This window comes from Neopsephotus bourkii, unplaced genomic scaffold (assembly GCF_033783945.1).
Source record: "Neopsephotus bourkii isolate Nb327-2 ecotype Australia unplaced genomic scaffold, CSIRO-AGI_Nbou_v1 NB_1630, whole genome shotgun sequence".
NCBI lineage: Eukaryota > Metazoa > Chordata > Aves > Psittaciformes > Psittacidae > Neopsephotus > Neopsephotus bourkii.
The window spans coordinates 4,512,316-4,532,821 of NW_026902105.1; the positions used below are offsets into that span (position 1 = coordinate 4,512,316).

Consider the following 20,506-nt stretch of genomic DNA (forward strand, 5'->3'; position numbering starts at 1 on the left):
ACTAAATGGGTATCTAGGTATCTCCTGCAATTCATTGCCTCCCAAGAGAAGGAATAAAGTGAGAGAGGAAAGCAAGAGGAAGACCTGAGGATGCAGAAGGCATGTGACTCCCAGAAGGGACCTTCAGGGTGGGGGAGGGTCTGCTAAAGTAAGAGGAGGAGACACTAAAATGACAAGCAGGGACATCCTAGCTCTGTTGGGCTCATCTTTGGTGAAAGAGCCCTGCTCCCCTGAGCAAAGGCCTTTGTCAGAGGGTGATAATTTCAAGCTGCTGCCAGAATAAAGACCTAAGAAACAAAAAGGAAGTGATTTCTTATCACTTTGTTATGTGCAGCCAGTTTTAATGGATTTTGCAGCCATTATTTTTATTCCTGATTAAAATGCACAGGCTACCTCATCTGCAGTAGTTCTCCTGATGTTTCTGCTCTTGGAAGCTTTCCAAAATCTGATTGCTTATATTATTTCTCCATCCATCTTTTATTCTATTAAAAAAAAACAACCAAAAGCCAAAAACCAAAATCCCTCCTGCAGAGAAGAGTCCATGTACAAATAGTATCGAAGTGGCTTAGCTGTTAGTTCCATTAATTTTATTATCTGAGTTTTTCTTATATGCTTCTTTAGTCCTGTAATCATGGAGGAAGTGGAGTGATAGGAATGGAGAAGTATTAGAAAGAAACAAGGTTAAGAAGGGGGGATCTTGGAGTAATGCCATCTGCTTGATGGGCAGAGGAGGAGGAGTCAGAAGGCAGCTGAGCATGGGAAGCAGAAGACTTGCTGGAGTCGACCAGATGAAAGCACTGCCTGCTGAGCCTAATTTCAAACCCTGAATCATGGGTGGTTTGTATGGATGTAAAGATAGAGAGATGAAAAGAGCTGTAGTGATTTAATATTGTTTTTGTTTGGAAACTTTCAGCATTTAGTGATAGGAAGAAGTGATAAAAGGCTGGATTGTTGGGTTTTTATTTTGCAGTTCTGCTCTGACAAAAGCTGCAGCACCTTGAATTTTTAGCCTTGTCACCCCTAGTGAGGCAGTTTTATCAATGACTCTCTGAGCAGTGGCTGAGTGACTGAATAATCTGTTCCTCCCTGTAAGTGAACTAAGATGCTGATGAATAAACAAGGATATCAACCGTAAGAAGGTAGCAGTATGAATAAATTGCTTCGTGTCAGTTTTCTGCGAGGAGATTTAAGTTGTAAGTGGAGGAATGAGTCTCAAAGGACTATCAGGCCAGCTCCACTAATGCCTAATGAACAAAATCAGAGGAGAAAGTCAAATCTTTAGGCCAACATGACTACAAATCTAGCCTCAAATATCTACCATCAGTAAAAAGTTTAAAAAGCTAACATTTGACTGCCGATCTTATGCACAGTACAGCTGTGAAATTCATCTTGAAGCTTTGAAAATCCCTTCTCCAAAAACCTTGGAAGCGTTATTTGTGGAAGAAGCAGCCCCTCAGGCTTAAGAGGGGATGTACGATGTATATTGAATGCATGTGTGCAAAAGTGTGCCTGGGCGTAAAATTGATTTGTGTTATCTCGTTCCCTGCAGCCATTCAAAAAGGCACTGAATTTGCCTTCTCATGTCTTGAAGATCTCAATTATACATTTAATTGCTACCCAGAAGGCAACTTTGGAAGGAGAGTTCAGTGAACATATAAAATGCAAAGGCATTTGAGTTAAAAAGGAAGTACAGAAGGAATTCATACCATTAGACAGCAGTGGGAGCTATCTGGGAATTCTGCTTTTGGTTACGTCTTTCCCAGGTATTGTAACTATAGAACTTGAATCAGAAATTTTCAAACTTTGGGTTTTTTGGTTTTGTTTTTTTTTTTTTTACTGCCAGAAGCTGTATTTTAAAGAACTCTGTACTGGCACTGTAGCAGATGTAGATCACCCAGAGAAGCAGCGCTTTGCTGCATTACAGTTTTCTCTTACAGCAGTGCTGCAGTTTCCCAGTCATTAGAATTCTGCTGCTGCTGTTTGAGTGGTGGGAAGTCCTGAAATGGCTGAACAAAATGCAGCTCAGTACTGGGGCCAGTTCTGTTTAACGTGTTTATCAGTGATCTGGATGAGGGGATCAAGCGCACCCTCAGGAAGTTTGCAGCTAACACGAAGTTTGGTGGGAATGTTCATCTGTTGGAGGGTAGGAAGGCTCTACAGGGGGATCTGGACAGGCTGGATCAATGGGCTGTGGCCAGTAGTATGAGGTTTAACAAGGCAAAGTGCCAGGTCCTGCACTTGAGTCACAACAACCCATGCTTGGGGGAGGGTGGCTGGAAAGCTGCTCAGTGGTAAAGGGCCTGGGGATGCTGCTTGACAAAGCTGAACATGAGGAGCTTGTGCCCACACAGCCAAGAAAGCCAACAGCATCCTGGCTTGTATCAGCAATAATGTGGCCAGCAGGACCAGGGAAGCAATTGGCCCTGTACATTTGGCACTGGTAAGACTGCATTTCAAATCCTGTGTTCAATTTTGGGCAAGAAAGACACTGAGATGATGGAGCACATCCAAAGAAGGGCAGTGAAGCTGTCAAGTGTCTAGAGCACAAGTCTTATGAGGAGTGCCTGAGGAAACTGGAGTTGTTCAGTCTGGAGAAAAGGAGGCCCAGGGGAGATCTTACCACTTTCCACAACTACCTGAAATGAGGTTGTAGCAAGGTGGGAGTCAGTCTCTTCTCCTAAGAAACAAACAATAACATAAGAGGAAATGGCCGCAAGTTGCACTGGAGCAGTTTTAGATTGGATATTAGGGGAAATTTCTTCACTGATGGGGTTGTCAACCACTGGAGCAGGCTGCCCAGGGAAGTGGTGGAGTCACCATCCCTGGAGGTATTAAAAGACATGTAGATATGGCTCTTATGTCACGTTAAAAAGCATACACTTTTCTACAAAAGTATACAAAAATTGTTTGGCTTTTTATTCCATTTAAGGTCTATGTTGTCAGTCAGTATTATTTTACCTGCTTATTATTTAGCATAAGAAAAATCAAAATGATGTCATCAAAGTTATTTGTCTTTTTACTTCATCATAACAGCATCTTGAAATGATCTGTAATTATTCTATTCCTTTTCTACTCTGCCCATCCCTTCCCCTTCCCTCCCACACTCTCTTTCTCTTTGAAGTTTTATTACTCATTTAAAAATATATAGGGGTATATTATGGGATGGAGATTTTGGTTTCTGAAGAGGGTTTTTCTTTTCACATCTTGTAATTGATTTTCACACAGTGGGATTTAAAATGTCACTGGCCCCATCAGCTTTGTATCAAGTTATATAACTTCCTTGTTTCTCAGCATTCTGTAAAGATGAGATGCAGTAGCTGCAGAACAGATGAAGAGTCCTCTTCATCTGTAGATCAGTCCTCATACATAAAACACTGTCTTTACCCTTTCTCCACTTATATGTTACATGTCCTGTTTTTTAATAGGAGCAGATCACTAATTTCTATCATATTAACATTAAAAGCTTTATATTCTCAGAATATGTGTACTTCTATGCATGACTGAATTCCAAGCTTTTGTTTGTTGTTTTTTTCTGTTTGTTTGTATATACTGCAGAATAAATGGAAGGAAGGTCAAGGAACTCTATATTTTGTTCACATAAATAATGCTTCCTACAGTTTTCTACACATATGTCATCTAGGCACCCAGTTATCTTGGTAAAGCTGTGGAACTGGATCTGCATGATATCACTGTACCAAGTCAGTACCAAGACAGACACTGGACTTGGTGTATGTAATTCACAGAACCACAGAATGGTTTGGGTTGGAAAGGACCTTAAAGCTCATCCAGTTCCAAACCCCTCTGCCACAGGCAGGGACACCTTCCACTAGACAAGGTTGCTCGAAGTCCCTTCCAGCCTGGTTTTGAACACTGCCAGGGATGGGGCATCTACTTCTCTGGGCAACCTGTGCCAGTGCCTCACCACCCTCACAGTGAAGAATTTCTTCCTTACATCAAACCTAAATCTCCTCTGCTGCATATTGCTGCTGCAGAGTAGGAACAAGCTTTCTGTCTGATTTTAGGTATCTCCAAATGAATGTTTGTGTTGCTCTCCAATGTTTCTATAAAAATACAAACCCAGCATTGATACTAGAGGCAAACTAAGTTAAATTTGGATTTCACTTACTGAAAGCATGGATTTTTCTAGAGGAAGGTATTATTTTAGACACAATTTGGAAAGCATAAGAGTTTCCCAGTCCAAAGCTTGACTTCTTTTGGGTTTGGCTCTAGTGGAAAGTTTATTTTTTGAGCTTAAACCATTTTGAAAGTGTCAATATTGACTTCATGGAACACTGGAGCTTTCACGCTCTGTACTGAAGGAGCTAGGCACAGGTATTTATGCAGCCGGACTTTCAAGGAGGAGACCCTGCCTGGCACCCAAAGCTGGAGCAGAGCCATTTGTACACCACAACTACAGGAAGGAGCAGAGGGTGCCTTTTGGCCCTTTCCTGTCTGCTCAGTGAATGCAGACACCAAGCAGTGTCTGTGTCCAGATTGGGTGAGCAGGAGGCATTTTCCCTTTTCTATCCTTTTGAGTCTGCTGTGAAGACTTACACAGGTTTTAATAAGTGTTTTTTGCAGGCTGCTAATATGGGAAGGAATTAGCCCCACATTTACTGGGATCTGAACTAAGTATAGATAAATGCAGAGGGATGTTGAAGTGCATGGGATCTAGTCTCTTAATCTTTTTCTGTTGATTTGTTTTCCTAAATTCTTCCTCACATTTCATGTGTGAGAGGTTTTACCTTTCTGTTCAGGAGAACCATTAGCAAGACTTAGCCATAATATTTTGATTTCCTAATAGTTACTTTCCATAGAAGATTAGCTAAGGAAAAAACCACACATTGTGGTATTAGTTAAATGCATCTTGAAATCCTGCCAATAGTTCCTGAAAAGAAAAATGACTGGTTCTTATTTTGCATTTAGGCAAAAAGCCTCTGATTTATATGGTAAGACTTCTAAAATCTTGACAGTTTTATTGCATGCATCTAAATGCAGCTGCTGTGTTTAAGCTTGTATGCTGTTTTCTTACAAATTCTGATCAGGTGGTTGTTTAATGGTTCTGCCTTGGAGCCGAGCTCTAGTTAGGAAGCTAAATACATGAATGTTTCCAAAGTCCCTTGCCTCATTTAACATGCTGTGGCCTCATTTGCCTTCTGGGCTCTGGTTTTGATCACTTCCAACAGTGCTTTAATCTCCCTTTTTTTTGTACTGTCAGACACCATCTCCTCACCTGCTCCTGTACCTCCTCTGTTCAGCTGCCCTGCCGAGGCTTATGTCAAATCATGTGAATCTTAACCTGGCAATGCCAGGCCAGCCTTGAGGTACATTTTGTTCTGCACTAAGTGGGAAGAAAAGCCTCACTGTGCTTTGGAAAACCACAGAATAGTGCTTTTTTACTGGATTCTTCTTTAAATAATATAATTTACTACAATACCTATAGATTGCTAGGTTCTGGTAGTGGGTGTACCTGTATTGCTTATAGCAATTCTGCTCACTGGGCTTATTGATTTAAAAATAATAATATAAAGGCCTGCAGGGCAGCAGTGTTCTACAGCCTCCTGTTTCTATGTTTGTCCAACTCTATTTTGTGTCATTGTGAGTAAAAAGGAAAATAGGAAAAAGATTGTTGCTTGTCACAACCATAAATCTAAATGGTGGTTCAAGGGAAAGGTCATCCTTTTCTGCTGTGAGGTGACGACCTGTCTTTACCTCAGCATGACACTGAATTATGTTTTAGGTTGTATTCTTGAATCTCAGCATGTGTTGCCTGGAAGTCTCACCTGCAGATGTAAAGAGAAATAAGCAGCCTGAGCAGCAGAGGCAGACAGACATCGCTGCCACCCCAGAAGCATAGGTGCTGCCTGGGAGTGCTGCTAGTCTTCCCCTGCCTTCCTGTTTTTCCTTTCTCTATTACTATAGAGATGCACATTACACATGGGTGGTATCTGTTGATAAGCTGTGCTGTTCATTAATGGTCACCTCCTTCCCTGTATGGAGACAGCTGAGCCACCTTGCTGGTGGTCTCAGAGTCAAGAAGAGTCCTAAGGATGCCGCTGAATCGTGGTCCCTGTCAGAGCTGGGAAAGACTCAGAAATGCACAGCTGGTTTATTAAGGACTGACCAGTAACACACTTCATCATGCTGCTCTCTTTTAATTGAATTGACTGGGAACATTTGTCAGAAGAAAGTTGAGCTTCTGAGAACATACTGACAAACTTGATAACTGCAGTACTTGATGCCAAGATGAGTTTATTAAACACACAACTTAAAAATGAAGCCTTCAGTCTGAACCTATCAAAATGAATGTTGCTGTATTTTAGAAACATTTTTCAATATTTATTGATGTCGTTGCTATGGATATAAAGTAAGAGAGTCCCTTGCTTTCTTAAGCAGTTTTCTTTCCTAATGTTTAAGTTCTGCTGTGTCATATAGAAACTATATATTTTCATGCCAAGACAGACTGAAAAACTTTTTTGCTATTTAAATGTTAAAACCATGTAAGTATTTTTAAACATACACTTTAAAATTTAGAGTTCTACATCTCTATATCGATCTGAACTATGTAAGTACTGGACTATGTATTTATTTTGCTTGTCATGGTTGTAAGTAGAATGCCCAGCCTGTCTGCATGAAGCTTAGGCCATAGGGATGTTTCTGCCATCCTGGCACTGCACACAGACAAGGCCTCCAAGGGCACTTGCTGCCCTGTCCAGCAGGAGATCTGGTGGTGGCAACATTCTGTGTAGACCAGAAGCGCTTATGTTTAGCAAATGGGAGAAATCAAAATGAATGGAAACACGTTTATTAAAGACAGGTATTTTAAAATAGTGGTAATCTGCTATCTAAATCTCCGTTGGCTTCAAGCAGCCAGCAATATGCTTTGATTATTGTGTCATTGAAGTAGAGTAGCTTGATAAAGGGAGCGGAAACCAGGATTACAGGGAGGACCTGAAAGGGCCCAGGGCTAAATCATCTTAAGAGATAAGTGGAAAATTCTTTTGTAAGGAAACTTGAAAAGAGAAATTGGCTGCCATAATGCTTAGTTTAAAATGAAAACTGAGACAAGGAGAAAACTGCACTGATGGGAGTGAATCGTCAGAGAATCATCATAGATCGGTTTGGGTTGGAAGGGACCTTAAAGCTCATCCAGTTCCAACCCCCTCCCATGGGCAGGGACAGCTTCCACTAGAGCAGGTTGCTCAAAGCACCATCCAACCTGGCCTTTAACACTGCCAGGGATGAGGCAGCCACAGCTTCCTTGGGCAACCTGTTCCAGTGCCTTACAACTCTCAAGGTTAATATTGAATCATCATAGAGTGGTTTGGGTTGAATGAAAAGAGCCTTAATAGCCCTGATGAAGTTTCTAGGCATTGTCCATTGGCAGCCAATATCCAAGTAAAACACATGCTTAGTATAGGAGGGATGCCAGCAGTGTCTCCTGCATAGAGCTCTAGAGACCTAGAATTCACTGAGAGTGGGAATTCTCACTGTGATCACATAACATTTCTGTACCCACAGTTAGGGGATGTTAAAATTACTGCTGAAATCTCAAACGTTCTTATAACATAAAAACCTTCCATATTCTTGAAGGGGGTTCTTTTTCCTTTTTATTTAATCATAGTTTGTTGTCCCAAGAATACATTTGATTGGGTTCAGGTTGAACATTAACTCTGCTTGCTTGAGCTACTTTGTTCTCTCTTGGGGATGCTCACGCCCTGGTTCAAACCCCTGTGGCTCCTGCAGATCCTGTGTCTCCTGCTTCCCTGTCCACCAGAGCTTCTTCTGAAGCAATCAAGGTGGTGTATCGCCAGTGCTTGTGGGCTGTGCTTAGAGGGTGAAGACATGAAGAGGTGTCTTTACAACCTTTACACTCCTGTGGGCACAAAGTAAAAAGTTGATAAAAATGATCCTTCTACTACCACAGAACTGGGAAACAAAATAGTTGTGTGGCTTTTCTGTTTTCTTTTAAAGAAGTAGGCACTGTTGCCAACAGTTCACATGTATGTTTTTTCCTTTATATATAGATTCTCTTAGTACAGCCTGTTATTAACCAGCTTATCAAGCGGCGCTGCTTACTTTTTGGGATGACACAATATGAAAACATGAATGCTAAAGATAGTGTTTCCTCAATAGGTGTAATTAACAGACTTTCCATTTTCTAATTGTGTCTGATGGGATCTTAAGGCTCTGTATCTCTGTCAGCTGTGTGGCCACAGTGTCTGAGTGAATTGGCTATGGGCTGGCTTCCCCAATCAGACCTCTGGGCTCTTGGTGTAGCTCTGAAGGACATGCTGTTAACTGTTCTGCCAGGTTACTGACCCTGGGTGAAAACAGAAAGCTGGCTGGGGTTGGTTGGAGCTGAGTAACTAGAGCAGGAGGGTGTCCTAGCAGGAGGGTAGGAGGGTAATTTTATCTTGTTTAAGTACAAAATATTCCTGGATCTTTGAAGATGTTTCTCTCCCATCTGGTATGAGCTTGGGCAACCTGATTTATGAATCAGAAATGCAAAATAACAGGGCAAGCACTTTTCCACGCCTGCATGGCTAGTGCCTGGTGAAACTCAAAAAAAAAATAAATAGCTTGAATGAACATGTTTTCAGCATAGGATCTGGTGTATATATCAAATAACAGTCAAAATACCAACCTAAAGCTCATTTTATGCAGTCTATTAAGAATACTGGAGTTATGCATGAGTTGAAACCAACACCTCAATTTTGCTTTGGCTATGATAATAAAGGATTTCTCATTTTGCCTAGTTTCTAAGTTGCCTTTGGTAAGTTAGGTGCTTCCACAGAGATTTATCTGACATTATTATATCCTGCAGAACACCCTGGGAACCAGTTTATATTCTTTGCAAGGAGAAGTGCTAGATGTTTTAGTCTCCTCAAGGAACAGCTTCCATCTCTCTCTTCACTGTAACAAAAATCTGCCCTTTGTGAGTTGGTTTTAATAGCTTCATTTTATGACAGTTACTTTTTGTTCTTTGAGGACTTAAAGAAGAATATATTATGCACATGTTGCAAATGAATGCAATCATTATTTCATTGCTAACCTATATTGCAAAGGTATGAAGACATGGTATTTGTACAAATTGGATAACTCAGTTGCCTAAGATAGGTACTTTTTGGCTTACAGTTTAAGTTGCTAGCCTTTATCCAGTCTTGTCATCTGCCTGTATTCAATGAAGGCAGGTGGGTGCTCCCAAAGACTTCTACGTATTAGTTATTCTTTTAGTGCTAACACCTCTGTAATGTGCTTTGCCTAGTTCTTAGAAAAGTGAAACAGCAATAATGGCTTTCAGAGTGCAGCCCCTTAGCCCCCATGCCTGGTGGGAAGTAGATAGCCTTCACCAAAGGGTATTTTGAAACCTCAGTGTGAGGAGGAGTCTTGTGGCTCTCAGAAGTGAGGAGGCTCCACATGGGAAGGAGCATGAGGAGAGTTTGGATGATTGTGAGATTCGTGTCTTCTGCTGCTTGGATTGACACCCCTTCTCAGCCCCCCGGCCTGGTGGCAAGTCAAAGATCATATTCTAATGCACAGGCTAAAGCCAGAGGCTTTCTTACTGCACCTCTGCTCCCAGGCCAGACCAGAAGGTCCCCACTTACCTGGGGGCACTGCAGCTAATGGACTGTCATATCAGCCTGGACTGAGATGCGCCTGGCTGGGTCTCACTCGCTGTTTTATTTATTATCTTTTCCCTGTTTGCAAAACGCCTTTACACCTCACTGAGTTTCCAGTGATGAGATCAGAACATCTTATCCCATGCACGTCCATGGAATAAAGATAATAATGATGTATAAATCTGGTTTATATTTTGAAAGAAGTCTTTAAATTGTTTCACAGTGTACATTTCAAGTTGTATGAGCTATTGGGCAAGGCAGAAGAATGTGCAGATTTGCATTTCTGTATCTTAATACAATCATACCCACAGCAGCTTCTTCAAAGCTGAGCTGCAGCTGTGCTGACGCTTTTTTTTGTCAAGATGGTAGAACTAGAACACACAAATCTGTGCTACTGTAAGAACATTGTAACTTCCAACCTCCTCTGCCATCGCTTTGAGAAATTAAAAGTCCCTTTTGCTTCAAACTTTTGCTACATAAATGTATACATGATTGAATATGCCGTAGCAATCTCAGGAACATTAAATGCCCAGGGATATTGCAGCTGACTTGTAAACAACTCAGAAAACAGTCAAGCCTAGGGTTGGAATCAGAAATGTAAATGTAATTGCCTAAATTAAAGGCTATGGATAAAACAGCTTTGTTGATGTATAAATTACTTGCAGTTAGCACAGAAAATAATTGATATTATGACAAAGTTAATTATATGGAAATACGCTACAATTTTATATGGCTTCACTGTAGGTGAGGTATTCCCTCTGTCTCAAGTTATGCCATGCAGCTCCCAGACCACTGGCTACGCTGCCTTTGAAAACTCTGAATTCAGTAATATAGGATATGGTCCTGCATGATACAGGATGTGTGAAAATCTCACAGGAATTTTCAAGGGAATAGGATCTGGGTGTTGGTTGCATAGATTATAGTAAAGAGATTTCAGAAACAGCTCCTTCTAATCAGGTGAAGACTTTCCATACTGATACAACCTTAAAATAATTTGCACACTTTGAACCCATCCTTATAAACACAATTGCATTAGATACAATGCTACAGTATTAATGAGACAAACAAGAATAACAGAAATTATCATCCCCTTAAAACCATTATGCGAAATTTTGCTATGCCGAGTATGACAGAGCTGGAAATTTCAAGACCCATGGAAATTATATTAAAGTAGATTTGTGTAAAGCACTGGAAGAGCCTTTGTGAAAATGGAACTAGTGGGAGTTATTTAAATAAGAGTATAGCCGCTATTAACAAAATAGGACGATTCAAAATAGTAATTTACTTTACACATCTCTTCTAAAACATGTCCAGAATCAAGATAACTGTCAGCAAATAGTACAGCACTACAACCCACTCTCTCAAAATCCTGAAGGAAAAGATCAAGAGATTCTCATCCCTGACAAAATACATACCCTACTTGTAGAGCACATTACTTCCACCAAGTAAAGCTGCTTATACAGCCATGGCGAAGCCATATGATCTTGAGCTCTTAATACTTACAAAAGCTTAGGCAGGAAAAATAGAATGAATTGTATATGCTGTGACTGAGTTACATTATGTATTTAGTGTGACCATTCCATCTTCCTCTCCATCACCATCATCCTCATCACGTCCCTCTCCACTGCTGCCATGCCTCATCCTCCTGTGCATGCACACCTCCAGGTCCGTCTGCGGTGTGTAGAGTGCTTTGACTTCTTTGCCCGTGGACTCACTAACCCTTCTCTCCCAGGCAGTGAGAATGCCTTGTCACACTTGAACCACAAGTGGATTCTGGATTCTCCCGGTTGGAATTCATGGATGTGACCTGGCAGCAACCAATCTATATGTCTTCTGTAAATGGTCCTCCAAGGGTTTACCTGTAGCAGTGCGGTCATGCTCCCAGGAATAATCACAAGGTTTGTGGTTTTTTTTGTAAGTCTTTATTCTGTGATGTGCCCTTGAAACACATGAGGCACCAGCATTGTCTATAGCTCTTCTTCAAAAGGTAATGGGTTTCCTGTTCCACACATCACAAAACCAATCTTGCAATTAGATAATCTTGTCTCTTGAAGCCTGGTGGAAAATTCTGGTTCGGTTTTGGTTTTTCTTACAAAATGAACGATGGTGGCAGTTTTCCTGAATGTGCTGGGACCACTTCAGTAGGGATGACTGGAAAATGGAGAGGGTGGTTTTGGTTTGCTTTCTGATGCTCTGACAATTAACAACCATTGCGTCTTTAATTTGCATGGTAATACTTTGTAGTCTGTGTAAAGGAGCAAAAAGAGTGTTTTGTATGCTTGTTCTACATGCTCAAACACATAGGCTGAGGGCATGGAGCAGCATACGATGTTGAAGTGTCACCATGTTTTTGCATATAGCTCTTGCGCCTGCCCTGTATTCTTTCCTGAGGCTGGTCTGGATGTTGCATTGTTGATACATACCTGCTGCTTCGGATTGCTTTTGGGCTGTGTAGGTGTCAGTTCATTCCTAATCCTTCCATACTGCCTCCCGTGTGAAGGTCATCTTGTTCTTGTTTTCTGCTGTTGAGTGATCTCATAAGCTGCTTGTATTGTCAGGAAACTGGTGCATGATCAAAACATAAAGGAACAATCTGAAGGGCTTTCCTGAGGGTTTTTCTTGTCTACTGACAGACATCGATTTTAGTGGTGTTCTATTTTCTAGCTGCTTTGTGGTGATTGCTTTTGTTCCCATCTGTGGTTCATAATAACCAATTCAGATTTGAACTACAAGTAGGTTGCACTTGGTTGTGTGTAGTACTTGTGTAGTAGTGGGGGAGATGGAGCATGCACTGGGTGGCTCTTTCTGTGTGAAACCCCTCCGCCTTCCAGCAATCCTTGGCTCAAGGAATTTGCTTGCTGGAGCACCTGCATGCGTCATAGACCTTAATGGATGTTTTCTGCCTTACTTGTGTTGTCATTCTTTGTACCAAGCAATGCTCCTAGCCTGCACAACCATCTCTGTTACACAGTTACATACTGTTCAAATTACTAAGCTGTGTTTATTTCAAACTTGCTGCTTGCCTTCATTTGGTGCTTCTCAAATCTCTTGCCATGCAAAACCCTTTACTACTTCCTTTCCCCATGCCTGGTGGCTGCAGAGGTCCCTGCGCTGGTCCCCTGCCATCAGCTCCTTCCTGCAGTCTGTTTCATCCTGCCCCATGAGGAACCAGCTCAACATATCATGGGTGTTTTTGTCCGTTCTAGTCTAATCCTGCTCTCTTCTTTCTTGGGGAGATGTCCAGAGCTGCTGGTATTCAAGAGCATTAAACAAAAGATGTTCCACCAACCCTCCATGGCTTTGCCTCATGCTGCAAACCACCAGAAGGAGCCTCAGGCAGGAAACTGAGCCTGCCTACAGAGCACAAGCCTTTTACCTGATCCCTCAAAATTGCCACAGCAGCCAAGAAATGTCAGCCATGTGCAAATGCAGATGTGTGTGGAAGCTGGGGATGGGGGGTCAGTGTGTCCAGAGGGCAATAGAGTAGCTAGCCTGTTGTGGCTAGTCTCTTGTTTCTCCTATGTTTAAGTTGTCAGACTTTTGCAGTGTTGTGCTGGAAACAGAAGTTTACTTTTTCCCCAGAATCAGAGAAATCCTGGCCGTCAACATCAGTTTAAATCACATTTCTTGCTACAAAGAAATCAAATTCATAACCAGCTCTTCTGGGCATTCAAAAATACTAAATGCATCTCTGAAGAATAAGTGTCACTCTCCAAATGAATGATTTTGCTTCTCCCATTAACTGTGTAGTAAAATCTATGCAATAGTCACCAGGGCTACAGGGAGGGTTTTTGTATGCAGTAGATAAGAATGGCCTAGGCTTTCTTCCAGATATTTGTTGCAATAAGGGATTTTTACTTAGAAATTCACAACGACCAAATTGTACAGATTCCAGCCCCCGGGATGCTTTGTATGCTTGTTTGTTTCTACCATAAATGGTTTAAACGCCTTTTTTTCCCCTTTTCTTTTAGACTGGACTGCCAGCCATGATTGGTTCAGGTGCTTTCAAGATGTGTTTAGAGAACAATGCCTTTTTTTTTTTTTTTTTGCCCTGCTGCTTTACAAAAATTCAGTTTGCAATTATAAGATGAGAAAGTGCATGAATTGTATTAGGAACAGAATAGGTTTGTAATAGGGAATGCCAGGGATGAAATTCTGATGCTTGTAGAATCTGTAAGAGACTCCCAGGGAATTAATTAGCCCCAGGACTTCCCATGTGCATGGACTGCTCAGGGCGCTTGATGGCTGATGCCCAAACACTCAGTCATCCAGTCACATTTTCTTTTTCGGGGAAATGGTAAGAATCAGTTCAGAGTGACCCATTCCCAGGAAGTGCTGCTGGAGAGTGCAGGATGCCAGCTGATCAGGAGGAGGTAGAGGCTGAAACCATCTGTTAGGCTGTTTCTAAGATGCAGTAGGAAACTTTGCAGTTGCGTGCAGAGGATGGAAAGAGAAATAAAGTGCAAGTTCAAAAGCCAGTCAATATATCTACCTACAGGTATGTCATATCCCACTGCCTGGAGAGGCACATTCCTCTTGGACTGGCTAAATGAGCAAATCCTCTGCGATTGATTAACTGTCAGGATGCTGAGAGGCAGATCTGGGCTTTGTGTCTCTGGCAGGTAAGAGGCACCAAGGAGTGACAATGCAGGTCTCAGCTGATGTTACTGGTGTGAGCGACATCTGTTCTAGGAAAGTACAGTGAGATATAAATGGAGCAAATGGGAGTTTAAAGGGTTATTAGCAATAGTGTATTTAAACAGGGTTATCTAAAACCGAGGTGTGGCTCAGCCTGTTCCAGTGCCGTTCAAAGACTGCATTTCCGGATCCAGCCAGCACCAACTGCATAGCCTCTCCTCTGGCCCTGCTTGAACTTCAACCCAGATGGGTTCTCTCAATTAATTGTCAGCAGTTGGTCCTTCATGGTCATTCTGTGTTAGCTTCTCCTCTGAAGTTAACGCTTTTTCTGGGAAGGTGCTGTCTGTTTTAATATCTGAGTGAGAGCACAACCTTGAAATGCTTGCTGGCATGCTGTCTGCAGCAGTGTCATATGGGGTCACACCAAGCAATATTGAAATACCTGTGGTGACTGTTGTTGCAAACTTAGTTGAAGGCTGCTGCAGAACACATAGAGCAAAAGATTAAAAGGATTTGCCACAGCATTTCTTATATCTTTTATTTATTTTTCTGCAAGCAGACAGCCTGAAACAAAGCAAGAATGAGGAATGTGATCCTGACGCATTCCACATTCTGATTCTTTTCTGTCAAAGAATAAATCATTTCAGGTCAGCTATGCAGTTTTAATATAAATAATCAAAACCAAATGCCACACAAAACTAGTAATAAAGCAGGATGCTGGAGAAAGGATCAGGCTTCAGAACACTGACAGGACTCAGGCATTCTTTGTAAGACATGGTGGTCTAGTGAAGATGCACATCAAAGGCTGCAGTGTTTTTTCAGACTATATGCCAGCCATGACTGTATCAATATACAGTTCAGGTGGGCTGAAGGAAGATGGATTTGAGTAGGTTGCTTGGTTTTGTCAGGTGATGCCTGTAAAGGTCTGTCCTTATTTGAACCTATGTCTTACTCAGCTGACCCTGTTATAGTGGAGTCTGGATTAATTCAAACCCTGTATCTTTCTGCCTTTCCTGCCAGCAAAAGCACTTTGGCATTACAGAACTTTATCATTTTACTTCACTTGTTTCAAAATTTCAGACTTATTATGATCCCTTCATCTCAAATCAGTATCTTGCTGCAATGCCATAAGCCTCTTTTACTTCCAGGAACAAATCATGTAGTCAAGTATATACATTTATAGAGACCTAATTTAAGAAATGTGTTTACAAAATCCTGTGTATACATAGTGAGCTTTATCATAACAGAGCATTTGTCTCTATTCAATAAATCTGGTAGTATAATAACCTCTATTGTATGTTGCTTAAGACAGAGCAGATGCTAGAACTACAGTGATTTAGTGGTGGGAGTGTACTCAGCACCACTCTGATATAGGATTGGAGAGTTTTTCTAAGTCTCTCTTGTGCAGAACTCTAATAAAATGACTAGATTTGGGGAAGGGTGGAGAACAGTGTCATTTGCCTTGATTTTAGCAACTATTTTGACACTGTCACTCACAATACAGTTGTACACAAGTTATGATGTTATGTTTATATGACTGGACAACTAGATGGGTAAAAAACTGATTGGACATTTGGGCTCAGAGGATAGTGGTTAATAAGTTGTACTGTACCTGGATGCCATTAATGAGTAATACTGATTTCTTCTGTAGGACAGAGAATTTATCTTCCTCTGTACGTTGCTGTTGCAGTGCATACAATGGTACCTGGGGTTAGTAGGACTCCTGTGTTTCAATGAAAAACAGCACGCTGAACTTACTGAAGAACGAGAAATGTAGTCGTAGAGCTCTGTCTGAATTCAGAAGATCATAAGTCAGTACTTTTCTCTTGGACCTTTCAGCAACATTGTGCAAATGATTTAATTTCTCTGTACTCCCCTTGTCTATGGAAACTTGAGCCAGGCAACTTAACGATAGGTTAATTGTGGGCAGCTCATCTCTGAAATAGAGTAGGAACTGATTGTTCAAACAGCTAGACAGGCTGACCAGAGGGCATTTTACCATTTGTAGCTACATGTGAGATGCAAGTGCTGTGACTGATTTAGGAGGAGCTGAAAGGGGAAATTAATACAAGGACTAATTTATCACTGCTATTCTGTGTTCTGCTGTGACATGCACAAATTGTTGTACAATGAATATATCACTGTTACTCTACACATAATCTAGGTATAGAATGATGGATAGTAATACCTTTCTGCCTTAAATTGCCTTTAGATTAAAGAAAAAGTCCCAGTCGGTGGATATTGGTGGGCCAGGATGCAACCCAGTGGCGCCTGAAGCTCAAGCACCCCAGCAGAGTAAATCTTTGCTTGCCACTAAGACAGCTGCTTCTGAGGAAGAACAGAATAACACCACAAACACCCAAAGGCGCAATCCACGGAGGAGTGAGTTGAAGAGATACTACACCATTGGTGAGTTTCCTTTCACAGAAAAAAATCAAATATGCTTAATAAATAGTCAAGGTCTTCTTCTTTATCTGTGTTTTTTTCTTTTTGTTAATTGCAGTTGGCTACTAAGATTACAAATGCCCACAGCGAGCATTAAAATATCATACGTTGCTGTTGCAGTGCATAAAATATCATGTTTTAATGCTGATGTCAAACTACCCTGAAGAATTAACCTACTTTATTTATCTTGCACCGTTTATGAGAATTCATTCTTCTGCCTTTTTCTTTTTTCCTTAAGATCAAATACTAAAGAATGCGTAAAAGCAATTTTGTGAGGAAAGTTGTAGGAAGAACATAATTGCCTTTGACAATGGGTTGGATCAGTGTTTCGGCAGAGATTGTTTAGTAGGCTCCTGGTTAGAAAGGATTCCAGTTTGGAGTGGGAGGAGACATGCTGAATGTGAGGGATTAATTAGGGTAGTTTCTGTTTATCCTTCTGTGAATATTTCAGTTTTCTGGATATTCTGTGATTTCAGCACCTACATGATTCTTACAAAACCATTTTAGGCACCCTTTATAAGTTGCATCTCCATTTTGGGACTGATCTTGAACTGATTCTTTCAGCAACATTTTGCTTCTCAGCTGATGAAAACTTGAGAGTGGCCTTGTAGTGTTTGTGCCTGGTTCGTTTACACTTGTGAGAGGAAGATGTGCTAATGGGATTGGTATAAACAAGAGGGATGGATGCCAGTGCTGTTCTTTGAAGAGACAAAATGACAACAGATTTAAGAAAAATAAGTTATATGTTTAAATTGTGAGTTTGTGTGCTGTTGAATTATTGCCATATAATGTGATCATTTCTTCAGCTCCGAGGTAACCATTTGTGTGTCTTTAAGTTGTCTAAAAGCTAAAGAAAAATGTGTTGCTCTAGACATTTTTTCATTGTGTTATGCCTGAACCCTTGAAGTTGGCTGTCAGTGTAAGTTGTGGTGTTTGTTGTTTTTAAAGAAGGAAACTGCATTAATAATCTACACATTTTAATAATGAAGGCTATATTTTAAGCTGTGAATGATTGTATGTGTTTGCATTATTTGATGCCCTGCATTCAAGTTGGGCTGCACGTCTGCCTTAGGAAAACTCAGATGTTTTGATTATTGCTCAATCCTGCCTACCCCACAATAAATAAAAATGTGGCAAAATGAAGACACTGATGGGTTCATTAGTGTCTTAGACAATAGGTCTATAGTTTTCTTTAGAAATGTCAAATTGCCTATTCCTTTAAAGAAGGTTCCATAGTATAATGTGTTAGAATAGCACCCAGAAAAAAAATGCTTTATACTTAAATATAGAACATGTTTTCTGAAAAAGCATAGTTAAATCAGTGCACTTGAGTGGCTTTTTACTTTCTAATGTATTCTTTGGTAATATTGATGTATGGCTTTTTTTTCTCTCCTCCTTCCTCCAAATAATCTTAAAGGAATATTGAAGATATGCCAAGATTGCTTCAGACCTAAAACAGGGGATGGAATGGGAGAGTTTTGTATAAGAGTAATAATGAAAGTAGAAACCTACCACATCACCAAAATGAGTTCTTAATCTAACAGGATTAAAAATGTAAGATTGGTAAATCAGCCATAGTTGAATGTTCTCCTGTGATCACCCAAAACACAGTCTGTGCATGGCAGCACAGACTCAGGTTTGCATTTACCTACTTGTTAAATTTGACTCACCTGCATTTTCTTTGGGGAACTTTTACAGAATCCGTATAATGTAAATTTGATTGATTTGTTTTAAAGTTGTATAGCACTTTATGTGACAGACTTGTTGACTGGAAGAGACCTCTGAAGGTTATATATTCTGGTGTCCTGTTTGAGGTGGGACTTCAGCCAAAACTAGATCAGAACATCCAACTCTTTGTCTTGATGAGTCTTGACAATCTCCAGGGGGGGAGTATTCCACAGCCTCTGTGTACTGTGCTGGAACATGGACAGTGGGTCCGTAGAGAGCAGCATTCACAGGCAACTTGTCCATAAACAGATGCTAACATCTGTGAGCTGTTAACAGTTGCAGACCCAGGGGAAGTACAAGGGGAACAGACCTCAGACAGTGGCCAACCTTACATGTTTTTCTTAAGCATCATCTTCCACTACCCTTGTACAGAGTACTGGGCAAGTTGGCCTGGCTGGACTGACCCAGAATGGGAGATGTATTGTGTTTATGTTCTTATACATACAGCCTTGTCTCCGTGGCTTACCTAAATCACATGGAAGAAGTTGCTAGGGCCAGTATTACTGCACATTACATAATGCTTGAGTTTTCCTGACAGGCACATTGAAGAAACAAGAGTTTTTTCTGTATTTTCACAAACAGTGTGGAAGGTTCAAAGTTTAATCTTGGATGGCACGGTGCTGATACCAGATGACCATGTTTACTGTAAAGGCTCAGTTCCAATATTGAGTCTACGGCTTTGGTAACCTGAGAGAAACAATAATTATCTTCTCAGAGATCCCATCAACTTCAGCATACTTTAAGTTATATCACCCCCTTGATTTAAGTCATTTTGTGTGATTTGCTTCAATAATAACTTCTAATAGTTGAAGTCTAATCAAATAGTTTGTGACTTTCCGAGGATGAATGGACTGACACACCTGCAGTGGTCTGGGACTCTAAAATAGAAAAAATACCAGATTCTTGAGATGTTTTATGTGCAGTTGGCTGTTAAATAGCTTGAACAAGCACATTAGGCTTGTTGCTGACCTAATACAGTTACAAAGAGGTCTACCTTGTTTTGCCCTTGTTTGCAAGTTGTTCTGTACTAAAAGGGTTCCAAGTCCAAGATGGAGCAACATGAACTAATCATTACTGTGATAAATGGATTAAGAAAATGTGTTAGAAAACCAATGCTCTCAGCTGGCTTAGTTTATTTAGCTTAAAAATTAGTATTCTGCTACGTTAACCTCAGATCAGATTGGCAAATGATAGTGTTTATGGTAGTGACTAATGGAGCTTGAGCAAACAAATGCCAATTGTGTTTTCTGTTACTCTAATTTTTCCTTAATAACTTATTTGCAGTAATTATCATGATCTTCAAAGTACTTTATGGGTATGAGAACTGAGTTCAAATCTGGGTTCATAGAAATATGACATCTATATTTAGACATGTGCATATATACACTTTATGTGTTGTAAAATGTAAATGTCATCACCACATTACTTATTAAATGCCCATGCCAGATTTGTTGATGGCTCCCCATTTTATTGAAGAGTCATGCAGCTTAAATTGATATATCAAGAAATATGTAATTAGCATTACTTTATCAACTCATGGAAAGAATAAAATCAAAAAGATTTTAAACATATGTTGTTTTGATTTGGCTATACAGAAGGCACTTCAGAAATCTTTATATAAATCTCTCTCTGCTTTGCAGACCCAGGGACACGTGAGCATTTACCTTGAATGCATTGCAGAAGAAATTGTATCAGCTTTGTATGGTTGGATCTACTGTGAGCAGATACCGGCACTTGTCTGAGAGTCTGTGTTCCTAAATAATCTTTGTAGATTATATACACCTCAGGTGCATGCAGATTTACGTTGGACCTTCTGAAGGTGAATGTGTAATGGGGAAAGAAAATCCTGGTAATTCCAAGATTTTAAAATTTCATCAGCACTGTTCCTACTTTAGAGAACAATCCACAAGATTATACTTATTTTGCATTTCTTCTTTCCCACAGTCTGCATCTCAGGTACTTTCCAAACTTAATGAGTGCAGCTGCACTCCTTAAAAGTTGGGGGAAAGTAGGTAAGAGAGGGGAGAACTGAGAGGAAGAGGCAACGGGGAACAAGTTGTGTGCTCGAATGA

The 20,506-nt window shown here is 40.6% G+C and overlaps 1 protein-coding gene across 6 annotated transcripts in view; it reads left to right on the forward strand.

Moving 5' to 3' along the window:
• The window catches only part of OXR1 (oxidation resistance 1), a 262,445-nt gene that overhangs the window by 118,150 nt on the left and 123,789 nt on the right, over window positions 1-20,506 (forward strand). For 3 of the 6 annotated variants that reach the window (XM_061373373.1, XM_061373374.1, XM_061373380.1), the window contains exon 3: window positions 16,474-16,670. In XM_061373373.1, coding sequence (XP_061229357.1) covers window positions 16,474-16,670 — 197 coding nt within the window. Of the gene's footprint in view, window positions 1-11,355; window positions 11,522-16,473; window positions 16,671-20,506 lie in introns of all 6 variants that reach the window. The other 3 variants (XM_061373377.1, XM_061373378.1, XM_061373379.1) reach the window with 2 other exon arrangements.